Source organism: Parasteatoda tepidariorum, chromosome 11 (assembly GCF_982258835.1).
Source record: "Parasteatoda tepidariorum strain Cologne lab strain chromosome 11, Ptep-v5.0, whole genome shotgun sequence".
NCBI classification, from domain to species: domain Eukaryota; kingdom Metazoa; phylum Arthropoda; class Arachnida; order Araneae; family Theridiidae; genus Parasteatoda; species Parasteatoda tepidariorum.
The window spans coordinates 72,657,858-72,675,702 of record NC_141765.1 but is presented as its reverse complement, the minus strand read 5'-3'; the positions used below and the strand labels follow the sequence as shown (position 1 = coordinate 72,675,702).

General features: G+C 28.5%; 2 protein-coding genes across 6 annotated transcripts in view; one reads left to right on the top strand and one right to left on the bottom strand.

Moving 5' to 3' along the window:
- Positions 1-5,187, bottom strand: part of LOC107455470 (tetraspanin-13) — a 29,921-nt gene extending 24,734 nt beyond the window's left edge. For 2 of the 5 annotated variants that reach the window (XM_016073045.5, XM_016073044.5), the window contains exon 1: positions 5,048-5,187. The gene's annotated coding sequence lies outside the window, so the exon portion shown is untranslated. The other 3 variants (XM_071187652.2, XM_016073047.5, XM_016073046.4) reach the window with 2 other exon arrangements.
- A 4,280-nt stretch (positions 5,188-9,467) lies between these two features.
- LOC107455469 (thioredoxin) lies at positions 9,468-17,339 on the top strand. The gene is made up of 5 exons (XM_016073043.4): positions 9,468-9,779; positions 12,003-12,107; positions 12,189-12,248; positions 12,943-13,008; positions 14,247-17,339. Exons 1-5 carry the CDS (start codon positions 9,756-9,758, stop codon positions 14,307-14,309), a joined length of 318 nt encoding a protein of 105 aa, XP_015928529.1. The 5' UTR covers positions 9,468-9,755; the 3' UTR covers positions 14,310-17,339.
- Positions 17,340-17,845: the final 506 nt, after the last annotated feature.

The following is a 17,845-nucleotide window of genomic DNA, read 5'->3' as shown; positions in this document are numbered from 1 at the left end:
ATTTAAAATTTTGAAGAAACACTTATATTTTGAATAGTAACCAAAATCTTGTACTTTTGAAAACTCGCATCTTTTGTAATACTATGTATTCATTTTCATGTGTTATTGAAAATCTGCAGTGATATTATTAAGAAATTTATTTATAACCAAATTTAGTGTATAGTATAGATTATACTAAAAATTAGACATTTTTAAAGATAAACATTAGCAGTTTTGAACATTAGACATCTTCTTTTAAAGAAATTTTTTTTTTTTAATATTCTTTTAAATCTTCTTAATAATCTTTTTAACATAAGACAATACAAATTTAAGTGCTTTCTGTTAAATACACAGAGTAGTTAGTGTCGATTTACAGTATATTCAGCCTATTCATTTACTATGCTGAAAATTTAGTTTATCTAAATACTTGTGAATTTCATTTTGCTGAATACGATATAGTTTTGTTGAATATCTAAATATTCAGCTGTTGAATATTTACTTCTTGCTTTCAAGATATGCATTATTTATATTCTTAATACAAGTGGAGAAAAAAAAATTAAGAGATAAAAATTGTTTTAAAATGATAAGTGTAATAATTATAAATAAATATAATAAACAATATGAATCATATTTATCATTATTCATAAATATAACTACTTTTAAATTCAAATTAACATATTGGATAATAAAGATGTTCGGTATAACATTAAGAAAAATTTTTTATACACTTGTATCTTGTATCAAGTTTGTATTTATACAACATAACTTGTAAGCTCCTTATAAATATTAGTTATATGTTCCTTATATGTCAAAAATGCATAGTAATAAACTTTTAATTTTCTTAAGTAAGTAAGTCAAAAAGAAAAAAAAAATTTTTTAAATATAAATATTTAAAAATTTTTGTGGAAAATTTTTCTGCACATGCATTTGAATATAAATTTCTGAGATTTTAAATCTGTTATTTTACCTTAATTTTAATTAAAAAATATTTTAAAACCTGCTGATTACCTATAGTATAATTAAATTTCAATATAATGCATGGCAACTGTTGGTAGTTTTGAAGTTTATATATTTTCTTGGCAAACTTCAGTTTTTGACGGTTTAAACCAGTATTATACCCTTGTCATGTCAAAAACCACTTTTTGACATCAAAAACCCAACCCTGTTTCAAATATATAGCAACAAATGTTCAACTTTTACGTTAGTTTCTAGTCTCAGGGCCGCAGTTAACAATTGTTAAATTTTACAATGTTTTAGAAATTTTATAAAATAAGAAGTAAATGCTGCATTTCGATCACTCAAAATACTTTTGGGAATTAGAAAAATTTGGTGTAAAAAGTTCATAAGTTTTTGTTATTGATTTAGAAGCAAAAGACCACATATATGGAATGTAATGATCAATTATTAAAGTTAAATGGATGCAATTATGAATTGCAAAAGATGTGAAAAATGGTTTCCATTTCAATATTTATATTGCTATAATTGTAATTGTTTTTAGAATATACCAAGATAACATGTCAACAAGTTATCTTGGTATATTCTAATATTGGTAATAACATGTTTGATAATAACATTGGTAATGATATGTTTGAGGAGCCTTTTCTATATTATATGCTATAATCAAATATACTAAATTGTAAAAACCAGTGGAATAATCTTCCTCATAAATTTTTTAACCACACTAATCCTGCATGACCTGTTACTGTATAATTTTTTTAATAGTTTTTTTAAAGAAGGAGAATGGAATGCTATAGGATAAGAGACATATAAAACATCTGGCTGCTTCAAACATCCCATTGGCTTGCTTTAACAAAGACATGACACTGTATTTTAGAATATGGTTATGTTGTATTCCATTCTTTTTGCTGCTCTGTTACTTTGTTCATGAGAATGCAATGTGTCCAGAGTGCAATGTGTCTGTTTATTTCAAGTTTAACATGTTTTAAAATAAATAGTTTTTCCATGGAAACCTTGTTTTTGTTTTAATAAAATTAATATTTATTTGCAGTGACATTCTTGTGACTTTTTCAGCTGTCAAGGTTGTGGGTCGCGTCTTAGAAATAGCCAAAATTTATTACCATTGTCATGAATTTCAAGTGTGCATTAACTTGGATTTAGCTGGTACTTCTGATCATCAACTTTGTATAGAGAATTTTTTGAGGGCTGTTCCCGCCTGACATTTGCTAAGTTGATTGTCAACTTTAGACTGAAGCTCGTTATTAGAATTCACTTCAAAACGCTGTCGATTTCTAAAGGTGCTATTTTCTGCGATTACAATTTAAACCAAAAACTCTTCTAAAGGATTTACTAAAGTTGGCAAAGCTAATAGTACATATTTTCTAAAAGAACTTTAGTTTGGAAACTGAATCATCACACCATTCTTTAATGGCAACCACTAAGGTATATGAAGGTTTGAATTTAGCATGGATAGAGCGAAGATACTCTTTAACTTTAGATCTTGTTCTTAAAATTGTTGAATTATAGTTCTTTCATTTTTTCGTCATGCAATTGTGAAATTTATAGATAAAGTTACTAAATTCATCAAATTGGAAAACATAGAAAGAAAACATTTAAGTAATCTTCATGGACTGAGTAATTTGGAGACGTACATTGACAGACGTAAATTGAAAAGAAAGTTAAGAATACCGCTGGAGGTGGGATAAGGCATATACATTGATATTTCTTAGTCCCGAATCTGAATACCAAAGTTTGATCTCAGTGAGCACTGATGGTGTTATCCCGTTCTAAAAAAACAAGAGATTGTGATAACTAAAATCCAAGCAACTAGAATTTACATCATTTTCTTCCTTACTCAAAGCAGCTTAAAGATAAAGAGCTTGCCTAGTTAACTGGAAAGTTAGTGTATATAGTTTAATTTTTAATCAATCTGTCTTCCAAGTAAAGCAGTAAGTTTTCCAAATTTATTAATAAGAAATAATATCATTTATTAATCATTTTCAAAGGTCACTTAAATAAAATTATAATTAATTTACAAATAAACAACAAATTAAAAATATATTTTTGTAATGTTTTTGTTTAAGTTTTAAAAGTAGAGAAGATGTCCTTTTAAGAAATATTTTCTTTTATAAAACATTTTAATATTTTCTGAAATACATTGATCAGCAATAAAATCATTTCTCTAGCTGTTATTATCTGCAGAACTCTTCCTAGGAATAAAAAAGGGCAGGGCACTTCCTCACAGAAAAAGGCACTCAACAATATAGAAATTCATCAAATTGAGTAATATTATGTAATAACTGAATTTGATCAACATTTTTTAAATAACCCTTTCATTACATTTCATGCATATATTTCAAAAAGTAATTCTTAACACATTATCGAAACAAGAGAAATATTTGTAGTTAATAAAAAAATATATTAAAGGCAAGCTAAAAGACAATTTCTTAACATAATTTTTTTTTTCGAAAAAAAGTAAACTAACAAAAAATTATTAGCTGATAAACTTGACAGCTTTTTTTGAATAATTTAAATAGAAAATTGTGAAAAAATATACATTTAACGGTACATTTTTTAAAAAAATGGTATTTATTTAAAAAATTAAAATCATTTCAAAAATTCACTAACATATCCTCCTTCCTGTAAAAAAGAAAAACTTATAAGAATTTAACCAGTAGAGAATAATCTTAACAACGTAAATATTTTTTAATAGAAAATCAGAATTTAATTTATAAGCACTGATAGTTTTGCCAGTGTGTAATTATTATTTAAACAGTGAGAAATTTATTATTTTTTTTAATGGAATGTGAGTAAAAAGACAGTATTTATATGAAATGGCAAAGAGAGCGCTTTAAAGGGATCAAAGGGCAGATAGGGTGGTTCGTCCTTTTAAAAATACTTAAGGAGAACAGTTATCTTTTCTTAATTATGTCTTTCTCAAATGTTTTTAAGTGCAATTAATTTTAATTTTTTTTAAAGCTTCGGTTTTAAATTATTTCTTTAATTTTAAAACTTTTGTTTTATTTCAGACTAACAAACATGAAAAAAAAAAAAGAATCAATAGAACATCTTAGTTCCAATAATTTAACCATGCAAATTTAAACTTAAATGTGATTATAATTGAAACATTTATTTTTTGAAAAACAATGTTTTAGTCACATCTTTGAATTTTTTCTTCCTTTCCTTATAGATTAAATTCTGTTAGCATTATACGCATTTTTACTTATTTCATAACTTTTACTAGTTACTTAAGCCATTATAAAGGAAAATAAACAAAAAATTTATATATATACGTATATTATATAAGGGGGCTGGGAAGGACTTGGTTGGCAGGGTGCTAGACTTGCATTCGTGAAAACGGGAGTTTGAATCCAGCCGGCCTAAGACTCCCCATGTAGTAAATGGTGACTGGTACACATTAAATCTGTCGGGTCACTAAGTCCTCTATGTTCCCAAAACAAATAATACTTCTGGGGGTACTGAACTGGAGATAGATCATTCTCTGGTTCAATACAAAAAATTATGATCTGTTGATGAATAAATGGGTCCATCCTATAAACAGGTCTGATGTATGGGTGTGGCAGAAGTCAAATTCTTGGCCATATATGGTGCCACTGGAAAACTACAATTGCACACCTTGCCTTAATGGCCAACGACAACATATATAATATATATAATATATATAACATATATAACATGGATAATATATATAATATATATATAACATATGTAATAGATATATAACATATGTAATATATGTAACATATATATAATACATAATATATATAATACATATATAAATTACATATATATATATATATATGTATAGTATACAATTTATATAATATATTTATATATAATAAATATACATTTATACATGATCTTTTACATTCCCTAGGCCCCGCAAAAATATCCTTAATAAAGAGCTGAGTCAACTAAAATATTCCCTGAATGCCTATTCACAGGTCTATTAAAATAAAAACAATAAAACCTGGACCATAAAACCTTTTAAAAGTAAGCATTTCATTCAGAGCATTGCTTGTTGTATATACGTCTAACATGTTAAGTACATAAAAAGATTGTGTCATACAGGGGCCAAAATACAAACTACCTGATTAAAACAACAATCATGGCACTTAACATAATTTTATAACTTATTTCTTATTTTATTTCAATTATTAACAATGAATACACATTCGAAAAATTTCCAGATGCTGATTTGTAGATTGTAGACTAAAGGAGAGTGCGACGAGTTTTTTGCATTAGCTTATAGCTCTGTATGGATGGGTGATCGTGTAAAGCTAAGGGTGGTGGCGCTAGTGGTAAAATTGCTCTTTCATGACTTCCGGGTTACTGCTTCCGATATATTTTTACGCCGCAGATTGAAAAAACGCGCCATCATATTATTGCATCATATCTTTTGCAGTATTTCACCTGTACCGAGATCCTTCTTTCAGCCTTTAAACTTCAACATATTAATATTATAATCATTAGAATATTTTCTAATTAGGCTAACTTAAAAAGATATTTTTAAAGATATTTTTGGCGACATTTTATTCAAATGTAGCCTTAAGAATTATTCACAATGAGATGTTAACTTTCCAAAAATTTTTTTTGCCTTACGACCTCTGAGAATCAATACATTTCTGAAAGCTCTTATGAATGGTACAATTATGTTCAGATTTGAACCCAAATTACAATAACAAAACTGCATAGAATATTAGGCTTGTTCACACATCGCCTCGTAGTCATAACATAAGCGGAGGGATACACCGGAAATTTTCTAAATTTCTTCCGGTTTAAGGACGCTTGTTATTGTTTACATTAGATCACCCATCCATATCCATTAATGCATGCTTGATACTTGTTGTTGATGGTCGTTGTTGTTGATTTACAAAAGGAAATAAACAAAAGGATCCATGTTCATTTACGTCGCACTAGAGCTGCACAATGGGCTATTGGCGACGGTCTGGGAAACATCTCTGAGGATGATCCGAAGACATTCCATCACAATTTTAATCCTCTGCAGAGGGGGTGGCACCCCGCTTCAGTAGCCCGATAACCTTCACCCGAAGTCTCGCACTTTACGGTAGAACAGTTTAACGAGAACCAATACTGCACATCTTCGGTTCCTACGCAGACTAATCCAAGTGGTCATCCACTTGGATTAGTCTGCGTAGGATCACCGAAATCTAGCACACTGACCACAGCCAGTGGTGCTTGATTTCGGCTGGGAACCGATCAGTCCACTGCGGGGCTTTATTTACGTCGTACTAGAGCTGCACAATGGGCTACTCGCGATCGCAACGAACTATAGGAGGCGCTGTTGTATGAGACGAATTCCTGCGATTTCCATATGAACAGTCATTCAGTTGCTCTGGAGACGTCTTTAATGTATCGTGTAGCATTGTAACGTTCCTTCTTTATCGTGGCTTACTAAAGTTAAGAGAGAAAATTGTTTGATATTCTTTCTTATGCAAGCGAAAACAGCAGATCACCGAAGTCAAGCATCACTGGCAGCGGTCAGTGTGCGGGTGGGTGACCACTTGGATCAGTCTGCGTAGGGTCCGAGGGTGTCCGGTATTGGTCCTCGTTAAACTGTGTAACCGTAAAGTGCTCGACTTCGCGCGCAGGTCGTCGGGCTATCCAAGCGAGGGTGCAACAACAGCAAGCAAAAACAAAATGGTATATCTTTTTTTTAGAGAAGAAACATCCAAAACACACCATATTCGAGCTAAAATCTAATGCCTGCGAAATCGTTTTACTAAATTTAATGATAAATTATGAAAGGCCTATTTACTTTACATTCCATAGTTTTAAGAATCATATTACTTCAAACATTAAAATATGCAAAAAGTATACATAAGCTCATAATTTTATATAATTTAATTTTGCAAAAAAAGGTTTTTTGAGAACAATTTTTATCAAAAAATTTTTAAGTTTCAATAAAAATTATTATTTATAAACTAAAAAATGTAAAATAAAGAATGCTTACGAAAAAAAAAAGCGATTCTGAAAACTCCTCACATTAAAATAAAGAACATTCATGTTTTTCCTTTTTTTCTTAATTCTAATAATTGATGATAATTTTCTATAGAAAACCATTCTATAGAAAATTATCATCAAATAAGAAGAGAAATTATTTACAAGTGAAATTTTTTATTATAAAAATCATAACACTTACTTGCTTTAATAATCTGGAGAATTCCAAAATGATATGTTCTTCGTTTGAAAACTTTATTCTCAAATTATGTATACATAGATTATCCATTCATTACTTTAAGATGGAAATATAAATAAATTTTATTATTATCGTAATAAAATTTTATTATTATTGCAAGATCTCAATATGAATTTTAGTATGTAACTTAGAAACAGAATAGCTGAATTCTAGTATTAATAATCAACAAAAATGATATTATTTCAAGTAATTCGGATGATTGTTTATTGTTGTTTTCCGAATTATATAGATTCAGAAATATATACTATTCTATAAAGAAGAAGAATATTCTATAACTATTACAGTTCTCTACGCTCTGAAATCATATTCATTCAGCGGAATAAAATGAGCAATGTTGACTTCACTTTAATTTGTAATGCATTATAGACAAAAGAAATTTATTTTATCGTTTTACACCCATCTGTAACAGCATGCGATCACGAAATCGGAAGTTATGTTGTTGATAATAGAAAGGTAAAAACTATGAGAAACTCTTCACATGTTGAGTGCGCTCTATTTCAGAAAGATTTATCAATGTTCTGGGTAGTTTTTTCAAATTCTTCTACCTCTTCCTTAGGGAAATTCTGCTTTTTATTTGGTGCTAAAAAAAAGTGGCGTCCTATTCTGCTAACGATTCTGATAGACTTAATCAAAACTTAATAAATAAAAGCATGAAAATATCTATCCGCTAGAGGGCATACTCAAGAGTTGCGATCGCGAATTATCGACTGTGAGGGAAACATTCCTAAGGATGATCCGAAGACATGCCATAGCGATTTTGATTCTCTGCAGAGGGGATGGCTCCCATGCTTTGGTTGTCCAACAACCTGCTCGCGAAGTCAAGCTTTTCACCGTAGAGCAGTTTAACAAAGACCGATACCGTACGCCCTCGGTTCCTACGCAGGTTAATCAAAGTAATCACCACCAGCTCACTAACAAGAGTCACTGATGCTTGACTTCGGTCTTCTATTGGGAACCGTGCCTTTGCTATCAGTCCACTACGGGATGATCTATAACATGAGGTTGCAGTAAAAAGTCAGAAACTGTTTGTGGCTGAGAAGAATTCAGAGAGGTATTGGAGTTATGTCCGAGGATCGAAAAACAAGTTAACGATATCGGTAAATACTGAATTTTGAAGAGATAAGGACAGATTAAGTTCTTTATGAGCATTCTGGAATGACAGACATTCCAGGAGGATGATTGTTCGTGTCGACACTTCAGCGCAGTACAGTCAGTTTGGGTTTTGTATCAGTTTGCACTTGTGTGAAATCGCATTTGCCAGAAGAGATTTAGTTATGAGTCTGGCAATTAGTACATCTAGATTTTAGGAGCTGATCAGCGGACAGTGATCTCGTGTTCCATCAAGGTGAGGGAACGAAAGGAAGTATTTACAACCCTTCCATACGCAGAGTTCTTTATTGAGGTTTTCGTTGAGGAAGGTTTGGTTGACTAAGGTCCTGATTAAGGTTTCATTGATTTTTTTTAATTTTCCTTTTGGTATATATATATATATATATACATGTGAGTGTGTGTGTGTGGAGGTTGGCGTTAGGTATAAGATGAATCATAAGCATGACTACGCTTTTTGTAACAAACAAATTTAATTAAAAAATAACAAGAGATATAGAAAACAACAGCGCCGTCTGAGCGTTTGGACAGAAGAAAAAAGTAATTTCACATATAATAAACTACTGAATTTATGTAATTGTTGATAACAATAGTTTGCTTGATATTTGATAATTGAAAACTGATAACTGTACTAGCTCACTTTTTCATGTTTGATCACAGAGCTGTAATTTTTCACTGAATGTTATTATTTTGTAATTTACCCATGTTAATTATTTACTAAGCAGATTGTTTTTACTTCTTAGAATATTATCAGAATTAAATAAAACCCGATTTCAAGTTTATATTGTAATTTTTTTCAACATTATCAGCCTCTTTATGCAGCTGCTTATGCATCTTGATTTCCATGGCTATTACCATTTGAAACGAAGCCAAGAGTAACGCCAAGCCAGAATAATTCGTATTTAGTTTAAGATGTATCTGGTTGGCTTAGTAATTGTTGATAAGAATTGTTGCTTTTTACTTTAAGAAACTAGAGTGACACTTCTCTTTCATTTTAAAATTGATAAAAGGAAAAAAAAACATAATAATACCACTTTTAAAAAAAATACTACGAAAAATACCACATCCCTATTTTTTGGTGAAAAAGTACTGTAGTATTAAAAATTCTACGTATGGCAACTCTGGTGAATTGTTGCCATAGTTAGAGAGTTTTGTTTTACGCCAAATCTTGACCATTTCGATCGCCAAGTGTTATTTGAACTTGCCTTTCGTCGTTAGCGCATGCGCATTTTTCGCAGCCGTTGTGAGTGGAGACATTAGTCTGCGGTTACAGGTTGCAGATTTTTTATACAAATTATCAGGCATTCATAGAGAAAACGCGTCACCTTGACATCATAACAAACGTTATCTAATAACACAAATATATATCAGACAATCTGATAACAATTTCTTCACCGGTCACAAGTGGTCGTTTTTGCCTATGTAAATTTTTTTACTGTTTTTTTTAACTCGAACATACCTTTCTTATAAAATGGTTCACGCTGTTGAAGATAAGGTATGTGTATTAACTTAGTTTTAGATTAATGTACGAAATTTTTTCTTTCCCAAGCACTTACAAAATATTTTCTTTGAGGGTGTTTATTCTTATCATATGTATAAATGCTTTCTTATTACTGTTCTAAGTATGATTCGTTTTTGAAAGTAGCGGCAAAATTACCCCTTCTTTTACGCTGATTCTTTTACGCATCCCCAACATAATGGGTGGGTTGAAAATTTTGCTGCCTGGTTTTTAGCACATTTTGGGGAGGGGCGGGGGTTTCAAACTTTTAAAGGAAACTATAGTCCGTTTAGCGGAAAGATAGACTAGATGTAAACAAAGATACGTCACTTGGCGGCATCAATCTCACGTGGAGCTGAACAGACTGCAAATATTTCTTAACTTTTTTTTTCTGACTCATACAACTATGGAAAAAGGAAACAGTTCGCCATTTAGTCAATTAAAAAAGAATCGAAGAAAATGTTTTTAAACAGCTATAAAGTATCATATGAACTCAGTTTTTGCACACCCTGATATGTGATTACATACCTACATGTTAGACTTAAACTTAAAGGAACTATATTTAGTACTGTTATAAGTTTAGATTCTGTAAAACTAAATTCATTAATTAGATTTTACATTGAATTAGATTTTGAAACTTAAAATAAACGCAACTCATTGTAAAAACATTAATTCAATTTTGGTTAAAATTGAACAGAATACGTTACTAAAGTATGTAGATTCTATTACATTCGATGTTAGCTTTATGATTGAAAGATTAGTGTTTATTGTGCCTTACTGTTTCACCAATTTGCAAAAAATTTTAAAAATAATTAACTTACATGCATAGCAAACTATAAATATTATATACATCCTGTTTAATTTTCGGTAAATGGGATAGAAGTTATTAGTAGTTTTTGGGGCCTGTAATTGGCAAATGGAACTAAAGGGAGTATTAAAAGAAGAGATTTTTTTTTTCAGGAATCCATTTTAAATTATTTTTCATCTATATGGAGGGGGGGAGGCATGCATTTTCTTGGTCCCCTCTAGCTTTACCACTAAATGCAAGTAAAAGTTATATTGATTAATATCCTTTGCTTTGAAACATCAAATACAATAAATTGTGAGAACCGTACAAAACGATTGTTTAATTTTATGCTGGTAATAAATAACGTTATTAAATTATTAATTTTCCTGCTCGAAAAGACCTTTTGTAAAAATAAAAAAAAATCTGGTAAAAAATCATAAGAAGCAGTACAGCAGAGGATTCTCATCCCTGCATACTTTTTTTTTACAATTCTCAAATGTAAAAGAATTTATTTTTTTTGAAAAGGGAAGAGTGTTAATTTTGATTGTTAAATAGTGTCTAGAAAAAGGACGGACATTCATATAAGGGTATTTGCGTGCCTAAAGACTGTGATAAGAAATCATTCCTATTAAATCTCATTAATAAATGTCTCATTCCTAAAATTAAGGTATAAGTTAAATAAAATAAGAATTTTTTTTTTCTTGTTTAGGAGCATGAGCGTAAATGTAAATAAGAATGCAACTTTTAGATAATAAATTTTCATTACTAATTTTATGTATAATTTTCATATTTCAAAGTACTCATTGTAGCATGTAAAATAATTTGCTGTTTTATTAGCAATAAATATATTTTATGCCCATTTAATTTTACATTTATTTAAATTCAAGTTATTTTAAACTTTATTATTGAATATGTAGTTATGGTATCTACTTCTAAATAAAGAATAAAGACTTGTTCTGCCAAGAATATTTTATTTTTAAAAATGTTTTTCCATCTAAATTAAGTTACTTTTCATTCAACAAGTTGGTTCTCTGTGTTCTGTTGGTTCTTTGAGTAAACTAATTTATTCAGTAATTAGTTTGTAATGATTGAATAATATTAACCTTTTTTATCATTTGTGATATTAAGAATTTTAGTTGCACTTCTATTGTTAAATAATATTAAGTATTTATACATCTAGTTAGAGTTTTGAATGTTACATGCAAAAACAATTTAAAAGAATAAATAATAATTGAAATAAAAAAAATGCATATGTATATTATATACTTTATTTAATAAAACCTGATTTTTATAAACCATGATAAAATGCTTCGATGTTTCATCCATGGCCACTAAAACCCTAAGCACGTCCTTATATAGTAGTTTTTAAGTAAAGTGTTGACATCAGAGTTTTCATTTAAAGCATTAACTTTTGTGTATTACTTTCCTTTTAGGATGATTTTGACACCAAACTCTCTGCAGCCGGTGATAAATTGGTTGTTGTTGATTTCCATGCTACATGGTGTGGGCCTTGCAAGCAAATAGCTCCATTTTTTGCTGTAAATTTTTTTTATAAATTAGAATACAATCTTATAAATTTAATTTTTTTCTCTTTGACTTTATTTTTATATTTATTTCAGGGGTTGGCTGAGGAATTCACAGATGTTGTATTTTTAAAAGTTGATGTAGATGAAGTAGAAGTGAGTATTTTTTTTTCTCTTCAAATATTCAAAAAACCAAATAATTAAATATACAAACATTAATTACTTAATATTCAAGTAATAATTTCATGAACCAAAAATTTTTTTTTTGCTAAAACAACTTCCTACAAATTTTTAATCATAATATTGAAGTTTTATTTACTAATAAATCAAATAATTTCTAAAGATGCAATTATGCATTTAATGAGAATTTTGATTAATTATTTGAAGTTAAAATTTAAATTTAATTTTTAAAGCCTGTAGAGGGTCAATGATAAAGTCTTGTTTAAAGTTGGTCACATGTGCTTTTATTGTAAATGAATTTACACTTTTGCAACAATTTTTGATTTTGTGCTTGAAGCATTGTTTCTTAAACTCAAAATTTGCTTTCAATGAAGCTATCAAAAATATTTATTTTAAATGGGATGAGTGATTAAGCTAGGAAACAAGGTTTAATTTTTATAAAAAAAGAAATTCTGCCATGAAGTTTTTGCAATAAATATAAAATATTTAATTGAGTTAAGCCATTTTTGTTTCTACTTTTTGAGAGAATGAATGTGATATGTATTCTTCATTTCTGTCACTAATAATGCTTACATGATAGAATATAGCTGTGAGGAATTTTTTATATGTATATTAGATAGTATATTGTTATTACATTATCTAATAATCTGTTTGAATTTCTAACTTGCAGGATGTTGCTACCTTATATGATGTGTCAAGCATTCCTAAATTTGTATTTCTGAAAAACAAAGAAAAAGTAAACTTTCAAAAATTTGTTGCATATTTATTTTGATATTGAATTTTCTTATTTCAGCAATTTTCTTATTTTGCTGGTTTTTATTTAATTTTGTATGGCTTTAGGATGTCAATGTTTAGGAGTTGAGTGTGAGAATATTTGTTCTATCAAATGTTATAAATATTTTTTCTCCTTCTAAAGAATGTTTAATAATTAGTTTTAAGTTTTAAAAGAATACCTCTAATTTTTCTGTTATTTTTTATACTCATCAAAAATGTTTCTCTATTTTTATCTAGAATTTGAAAATTATTTAAAAATAGTATTTTTAATTTTAAGGAAACTTTTGGAGTGAACGTTTCATGTAATAGTAAGTTAAAGTAAATTTTAATCAAAATTCTGTTTTTTCTTTGTTTTAAGTTATAAATTTCATTGAATAATTAGTTTATTAGACTAATGTGTAAATATATAAGTGTAATTCTCTAACAGTTATTCAATTTTAAAGCAACAAACAATTTTGTAAGTATAAATTAACATAATTTTACAGAAAACTTATCTTACTATTAATTTGTTTTAAGTTTTAAAATCATTGTCTACGAAAATCTTGAGCATTTAAACTAATATGCATAATACCAGGATACATTTGAACTATTTTATGATGTTCAATTCCATACCCTTGTAATTTTGAACCCAATCAGAAGACAAGGAAACTGCTGGATCAAATGTTGAGAAAAATTTGGCTTTTTGATAGAACTAACCCGCATTTTCAATGCTTCAAGTGGATGGTTATGGTGATTCATACTGAAGTAGAATATTTACCAAATAATTCTCAAATGCCAAAAACTGAGTAATGATACATCAGCAGCTGAGGATTTTGTATTAGAAATTGCACACTTCCACGAATCATAAGCTTATAATTCAACGAAATTTTAAAATTCTTGCTAAATTTTGTTAACACGAAGTTGGCATACATATTATTCTACCAATTTGATTATTTTGATTTGGTGGAATTTCGCCATTTCGAATATTTGGAACTGGACCAATTCTTATTCACAAGATTTTAATATCTAGTATCGATTTAGTATCATTGGATAGCTTTTAAAAAATATATTTAGTATGTTTATTTTCACTTTTCTGATTCAATGTATATTTTTTGAGATATTTGAGTTTTCTAACTTTTTTTTAAACTCTGTATATCATTCTTTTATTAGTTTATACCATTGTTTTCTGATGACAATCTGTGATTATATTTTTCTTTTTAGGTTGATGAAATGTTGGGAGCTAATCAAGACAAATTAAAAGCCTTGGTTACACAGCATAAATAATTTTTACTGCTGGTCTTATGTATGCTTAGGCTTTATGCACAACTAAAAGCCTTCATTACTATTTATTTTTTAAAATTTGTTTCATATTGTAAGTTTATATTTTTGCACATAATTCTAGTAAAGATTTTATATATATTCTTGCTACTATTTCTATATAGAGACATGAAATGTTTAAAGTTGCTTAAAAAATATATAATATGTTATTGCTGTGGTTATAGTTATTCCAGTGTGACAACTGTCTTCTAGTAATGTGGTGCTTTGTTTAACTTTTTTTTTTTTTTTAATTCAGTTTAAAATGTAAATTTTTCTCTATTAATAGCCATGCAGTAGTCTACTTGACCTTTTGAAACTAACATGTGAATGAGTGATTAGAAGGATAGTATTTCTTAATTTTTAAAGAATTTTATTTATTAATTTTAAGTTCTTTTTTAAAATTAATATCTTAACATTAAAAAGCACTTAAATTGTTAACTTTTTTACACGTTTTCGACTTATAATCAAAAAATTATTTCATATTTTCAATTGAAGTTTTTAAAAACAATGATCATGTTGCAGGTAGATATCCTATTTACAGCTTAGTTTTTTGTAAATATATGTACATCTTTCCGTAGCATGAATTTTATCGTAAAATAACAGTTGAGTTGGATATTATTAATGTTTTGAAATCAATCATAAGTTTGGTTATTAAGTCAATGCAAATTTATCTTACTGTTAATGAATTGAGAATGCACATTGACGATTCCTAATTTCTCAAATTGCTATGTTTTTATAGTTTTCATGTGATATTTTCTGAATTATTTTCTGTTTAATAATGGTTATCTGGATTAATTTTAATTACATAAGAATTTGTTCCTTAGGTTATTTCATGCTTTTATGATTTATGCATTTCAGTGCCTTTATTGATTTCCAGCTTTAATATTTGCCTTTATGTGCCTTGAGTAATTCTGTCTTAATTGAGTAAATTAAACTGTTTTCTTGTAAAGCTTGCAGTTTTTGATAAATAGAACATTGTTGATGTAGCATATATAATAATTGTGAACTGTTGAAATAGCAATATTTCCTGCATTAATGTGAATTTTAAAAGAAGTTAATATAAGTTCATTCTATAGTAAAATGCTTTAATAGATTTTCTGCTTCAGCAATTTAATGACATGCTTTAGAGCGTTCCCCCCCCCCAGTCTGTCATTAGTAGTTGTATTATATCATGACTGCATATAAACTTTATTAGTTTAACCCCTTAAAGCAAGAGTTTTTTTCCCCGGAAATACTGGTAAAAACGTGATAGTTTTTAAATTTTTTTTTTAACGGAAAATAAATATATAGGTATAGTGTGTTATTTTTTGCAATTTCAGTTGTGTTGGTAACTAGGGAGCGGGTGTTGGTGTAAAAGCTATAAAAAAATTACTGTACAAACAAAGTTTAAACAATTTTATTACAAGTTTATTTTGAATTTCAATATATTAAAATAAAATTAAATCAACTCAAGGGATCATCATTTTCATTGCTCAGACTTTCTGATAAATTGGCACATTCATTTTTTCAAAACAAGTTAATAAACTCTTAGTAAACATCAACTTATGGTTTCTTTTATGATATTTAACGCAATAAAAATGGGTATATTACCTTTTCCACACTAAATAACTGCCTTATAACAGAATTTCTAACAACCTTATAGCTTATCAAAATGCACCACGTGGCTTACACAAGAAAAGTGCTGCATAATGGTGTCATCTATGGTAAATAAATTTAGTTATAATCTAGCCTATTTATTTTTAGTAAAACAAATCTCAGACGGGCATTAGAAATAAAGTAAGATTGTCCGTGTGAGACACGAGCATGTGCAAATTTGCGGGCAATTTTTGCCCACGTCAAGACACCAAATTCGTTAAGGGGTTGAAAATTCAGCAATACTCCAATTTTTGAATTAGACAACATCAACTTAAAATTTATTATTTCTAGAAAGATTTTTCATTTCATTTATGAATGGCTAGTTATGTTGATTTGTGTGTGTAATTAGGCTGCTTATTTTTTTTTCTCCCTTTTTGAAAATTTTATATGGATAGAAATTAAATATTCAATTAGATATTTTGATTGTTTAATTTTATTCATAATTATTTTTAGGGACCATATATTTTATGCTAATATAGCCGAACCTCAATTTAACGACTCTCCCTAGACTGGACAAAAATGTCGTAAATAAAAGGGCGGGAAAATTTCCATGAAAAATAAAATATAAATGAAAGTTTATTTTTTGTTAAAACCTAAATACAATTAGAAACTTGAATGTAATTTATTTAGTAAAGAGAAAAATAATTATTTTAAAGAAAATAAAAATCTAACATTTTTGCTTGATAAATCTTTTTTTGTTGTCTTTAAGTACTTAATAAATTTTTGAACCATTCCAAGGCATCAATTTTTTTCTCTTGTTATTCATGTCCTTAAAAGAAACTTTTCAGTCTGTGCAACATAACTGCTGTTTTAATAAATTATTGTGGATCTGAAGATGCAGTCTTCATCACTCCTGAAATGCTATCAATATGATTTTGAAATATACTGGTGTAGGACTACCTTTTCTGAAACCATTTATGATAGTCTTGAAACACATTTTTTTTTCAAGCAGACTATAATAAATTTAAAAATTCAAAAGCTGTTTTTTTTGTGTATTGGAAGTTATACAAGACTAACTCATTGGTATTTCCAGAAAATAATATTTGAGGATGCTCTAAATACAGAGATTTTTTAAAATATCGATATATAGGAAAGAATACTAAGCTGAAAAGACGTTAAAAGTAGGAAATAGTTATTTACAGGTGATGCTAAATTCTTGTTTTACTGTAATTATTTAGTTGTTAAACTTAAGTGTTATAGAAGTTAATTTTAATTTGTTCTTTAATATTTTGCTACTTATTTTTCTGTGACTTTTGAATAAATCTTCACAATGTTTTTTAAACCAGATTAACAATATTGACTTTAATAAGCTACACACTCATTTCAAAGTTTTTGAGCAATAAAACTGTGCATACATGCTGAGTTGATTGTTTTTATTTTATGAATTTCCTAACACAGTGATATTTGAACTCATCTCATGTTAATTATGCAGATACCTAGATCCCATACCAAAGGCTGGTATATTAAACCCTGGTTGCTGAAAAATAGTAAGATGATTCAATTTCCAGCAAAACAATTGCAACAATTGTTTCCTCCCAAAACTAGCATACTAAGCCAAGTTTTTAGGTGAATGTTCCCTTCCCCATCATTCCACAAACATGTATAGTTAAAAAAAAAAAAAAAAAAAATAGAAAGGATGATTATTGGCTAAAGGTTCTTCTGTTGTAGCAAACCACAGAATTTGCAACTGTGATAGCCAGGAATTAATTATGTCTATGCTTGATGGTATTTTTCAATTTGGTTGAAGTGATAATTTAACTCAAATCTCTTCTTTTTTTATCATTTATCTAGTGCTAATTTGTTTGATGAGGATAAATTTGTTGCTTTGACTTATTTATACAGGGCTGATTGCGCTCCGGAAAAATTCC